Here is a 4393-nt window from a genome sequence, read left to right on the forward strand (position 1 = left end):
TATCACAACCATGTAATTCCCAACTTTTATTAAAAACCCTTCAATGATGTAATGCCATAGCTAAAACTACCACACCAACACATACAAGAAACTAAGAACAAACTCAAGCCTCTTAACTCATCTAAATTTTGATCTTGCCAAACACTTTGGCGATCCCCTCAGTAGGGACCAATGGAAGGAGTGAAGCGACCTTGTTACCCTTCTCGGCGGAGGCTCGCACGGTGTCGTTGTATTTCTCAGTGTAGAGCGCTGCTGTTGGCACGATGGCCTGCGCAACAGTGGGGAAGACAGGCAGCTGGTTCAGTGCGTGCCATGCTGAAGCTGCGGACTGTTCCGCCTTGGGTTGCACTGATTTCACAATACCAGTGACGGTGTCTTTAAGGCCACTACGTTGGATCTCAGATGCTACGTTTCGAACCACTTTAGGCGTTTGTAGTGCAGCAGAGATGGCTTGAGATGAGACCTGCTTGACCGTTGGAGGAAGAAGGCGGTCGATCGTTGTCACTGACTCGTCCACCTACACGTTTATGATCAAATAAAATAAGTTTCTAATGCTGTTAGACGAACATCACTCTCCACAATGGTATGATATTGTCCACTTTGACTATAAGCTCTCGTGGTTTTGCTTTGAGTTTCCCCAAAAGGTCTCGTACCAATGGAGAGAGTATTCTTTAATTATAAACCTATGATCATTCTCTAAATTAGCCGACGTGGGACTTTCATCATCCAACACCTCCCCTTGAACAAAGTACACCTCCCCTTAATTGAGGCTCGACTCCTTTGGAGTCTTAGTCATTTTTTACTATGCCTTCGAGGACTCGAACAAAGTACACCTCCCTTTAATCGAGGCTCGACTCCTTTGGAGTCTTAGTCATTTTTTACTGTGCCTTCCAGGACTCAAACAAAGTACACCTCCCCTTAATCGAGGCTCGACTCCTTTGGAGTCTTAGTCATTTTTTACTGTGCCTTCCAGGACTCAAACAAAGTACACCTCCCCTTAATCGAGGCTCGACTCCTTTGGAGTCTTAGTCATTTTTTACTGTGCCTTCCAGGACTCAAACAAAGTACACCTCCCCTTAATCGAGGCTCGACTCCTTTGGAGTCTTAGTCATTTTTTACTGTGCCTTCCAGGACTCGAACAAAGTACACCTCCCTTTAATCGAGGCTCGACTCCTTTGGAGTCTTAGTCATTTTTTACTGTGCCTTCCAGGACTCAAACAAAGTACACCTCCCCTTAATCGAGGCTCGACTCCTTTGGAGTCTTAGTCATTTTTTACTGTGCCTTCCAGGACTCAAACAAAGTACACCTCCCCTTAATCGAGGCTCGACTCCTTTGGAGTCTTAGTCATTTTTTACTGTGCCTTCCAGGACTCAAACAAAGTACACCTCCCCTTAATCGAGGCTCGACTCCTTTGGAGTCTTAGTCATTTTTTACTGTGCCTTCCATGACTCAAACAAAGTACACCTCCCCTTAATCGAGGCTCGACTCCTTTGGAGTCTTAGTCATTTTTTACTGTGCCTTCCAGGACTCAAACAAAGTACACCTCCCCTTAATCGAGGCTCGACTCCTTTGGAGTCTTAGTCATTTTTTACTGTGCCTTCCAGGACTCAAACAAAGTACACCTCCCCTTAATCGAGGCTCGACTCCTTTGGAGTCTTAGTCATTTTTTACTATGCCTTCGGGGAGGGTTGAGTCCTTTTCTTTTGGAGTCCTTTGTTCGACATTTAAGGATTTACCAATGTATTGACACGACTAAGTTTAGGGCATGAATCTGATGTCATGTTAGACGAACAGGACTCTTCACAATAATATGATATTGTCCACTTTGAGTATAAGCTCTCATGGTTTTGATTATAAACACATGATCATTCCCTAAATTAGCCAACTTTCATCATCCAACAAATGCTAGTTGAATTTAGGGGTATACATTGAACCCGACAATCCGATGACTCGAATGGACCCAATCCAAATTATAAGGGTTGGGTTGAATTAATTTGTCTGAACATGAATACATTCGGTCTGGATTTAGATATAGTTTTTTTAAATTAATTATTTTTATTGTTTTTTATTTTAATATCTATCCTTGTATTTTCTTTGTTTATAGACTAATAAACTGATCATTAAGTGTAGCTATTTAATTGTGTTTAGTTCTATGACAATGTTGAACTATGTTAAAATGTTACCAGCTTGTTGTTGATGTTTTTTTATGATTATAGATTAATTTGTGTTTGTTCTGTGAACTTTTAATATATTTTATCTAAGATTGTATCGAATAATTATGAATGGTTGATACATAAAAAAAAAAAAAATTAAAAATATTTTTTTCAACCCGTCAATCCACAGAGTGTTGGATTGGGTTGGATTTAATTTGTCTTTGTTTCGTGAACTTTTAATATATTTTTATCCAAGATTGTATCGAATAATTATGAATTACAGATAAATAAGAGTGTTAATATTATATATATATATATATATATATATATATATATATATATATATAGGATTAGATTGGATTTAATTTGTATTTGTTGTGTGTTAAATGGTGAATCCAACGAAGGCAAAGTGTTAGATTAATCCAAAAATTCTCTCGACCCAATCCAACCCGACTCACGTACATCCCATGGAATTTAAACCAACCCAAGAGCACAACAAATTTAAATGATTATGGGATCAAAAGAAGAAAAAAAACGAACCTTGCGATCGATGAACTTAAGAACCTCATTCGAAGGGCCGTGTAACTTATTGTACAAAGGACCAACAACGGACTTCACAGTGCCTTCCATGGCTTCAAGGCCGAACTTCAGCGGACCGGACCAGTCCTTTGCATAGCCGTAAAACTTGAGTAAACACGTTGCTGCTCGAAATGCCGCTTTTAGAACGAACTCCAAATACTTCAGCCCCCCCTCCTCAGCCCGAGCCGCCTACACAAAATACAACAAAACCCGAACCGAATCGAATCGCAAAAAGTTCAAGTAATGAGAGAGTTATAAGAGGGCTTACCATTTCCAAAGCCAAAACTAGAGGAAAGAATGATGTAGGGGAAGAAGGGAAGAAGAAGAGTGGGGATTTATAAGGTCCATCTATAACATATGACGTCATAAATCATTATAAATTTTTATATATTTGTTCTACTCGAAAAATTCAATCCATACAACAACAGATATTATCATTTTTGGGCTCTCCATTTCGTGCTTCTCGTCAAAATTTTTAAAACGTGTCTATCACGGAAAGATTTCCACACCCTTATAAAGAATGTTTCGTTCTCCTCCTCAACCGATGTAGGATCTTACAATCCACCCCCTTTGGGACCCAACGTCCTTACTAACACACAGCCTCGTGTCAACCTCCCTTCGGGGCTTAGCCTCCTCGTTGGCATATCGCCCGGTATTTGTGACAGCCCAAGCCCATCACTATCAGATATTGTCCTCTTTGGGTTTTCCCTTTCGAGTTTCCCCTCAAGATTTTTAAAACGCGTTTGCTAGGGAAAAGTTTCCACACCCTTATAAAAAATGTTTCGTTCTCCTCCTCAACCGATGTAGGATCTTACAATCCACCCCCCTTTGGGACACGGCGTCCTTACGGGCACACCGCCTTGTGTCAACCTCCCTTCGAGGCTTAGCCTCCTCATTGGCACATCTCCCGGTATCTCTCTGATACCCATTTGTAATAGCTCAAACCCACCACTATCGGATATTGTCCTCTTTAGGTTTTCTCTTTCGAGTTTTTCCTCAAAAATTTTAAAACGCGTTTGCTAGGGGAGGTTTCTACACCCTTATAAAGAGTATTTTGTTCTCCTCCCCAACCGATGATGTGTCATTTAAAAGATGTTCTCGAACACGTAAGTCCATGACAGCGTTTTAAGACAAAGTTATGTTTTACGAAAAAGTTTAAATGCTAATTTTCGCATTATTAAAAAATCAAGAAAATATATTTTTAATTAAATTTTATATAGCTTTCTTATTTAGGTAAATATCAAGAATTAATTACAAAATTAAAATAATTATTTAAGTTATTAATAATAAAGAAGTCTAGACGTAAGAAACACATTGCCCACGTGGCTTGGGACCAAACACCGGATGAAATTATGGTAGATCGATCCTTGTCAGCATCCACACAGTATGTGATTTTATCTGCTTCCACGTAACTGCTGAGGTGTATGCTGAGGTGTATGCCATGAATGCGTTCTAAACAATTTATTTATTTCTCTAATTTCTTAATTATTAAAATAACACTTCAATAATTTATTAGTTTATTTTTATATAAATCATAAAATAATAATGCTAAAAGTCCATTAAAATAAATATTTCTTTTTTTCCAAATAAGAATTAAATAATTTTGAGTAAAATTATTAAATAGAGACGTCATGCATATTGTATGTTTATTTTCATCGAG

General features: G+C 38.7%; 1 protein-coding gene across 1 annotated transcript; it reads right to left on the reverse strand.

The window, feature by feature from the left end:
- On the reverse strand, positions 1 to 3036 carry LOC111779963 (REF/SRPP-like protein At3g05500). The gene is made up of 3 exons (XM_023660185.2): positions 3002 to 3036; positions 2695 to 2922; positions 1 to 517 (listed from the first exon to the last, which is right to left on the reverse strand). Exons 1-3 carry the CDS (start codon positions 3002 to 3004, stop codon positions 122 to 124), a joined length of 627 nt encoding a protein of 208 aa, XP_023515953.2. The 5' UTR covers positions 3005 to 3036; the 3' UTR covers positions 1 to 121.
- Positions 3037 to 4393: the final 1357 nt, after the last annotated feature.

This window comes from Cucurbita pepo, chromosome 18 (genome assembly GCF_057944985.1).
Source record: "Cucurbita pepo subsp. pepo isolate OVF chromosome 18, ASM5794498v1, whole genome shotgun sequence".
Classification (NCBI taxonomy): domain Eukaryota; kingdom Viridiplantae; phylum Streptophyta; class Magnoliopsida; order Cucurbitales; family Cucurbitaceae; genus Cucurbita; species Cucurbita pepo.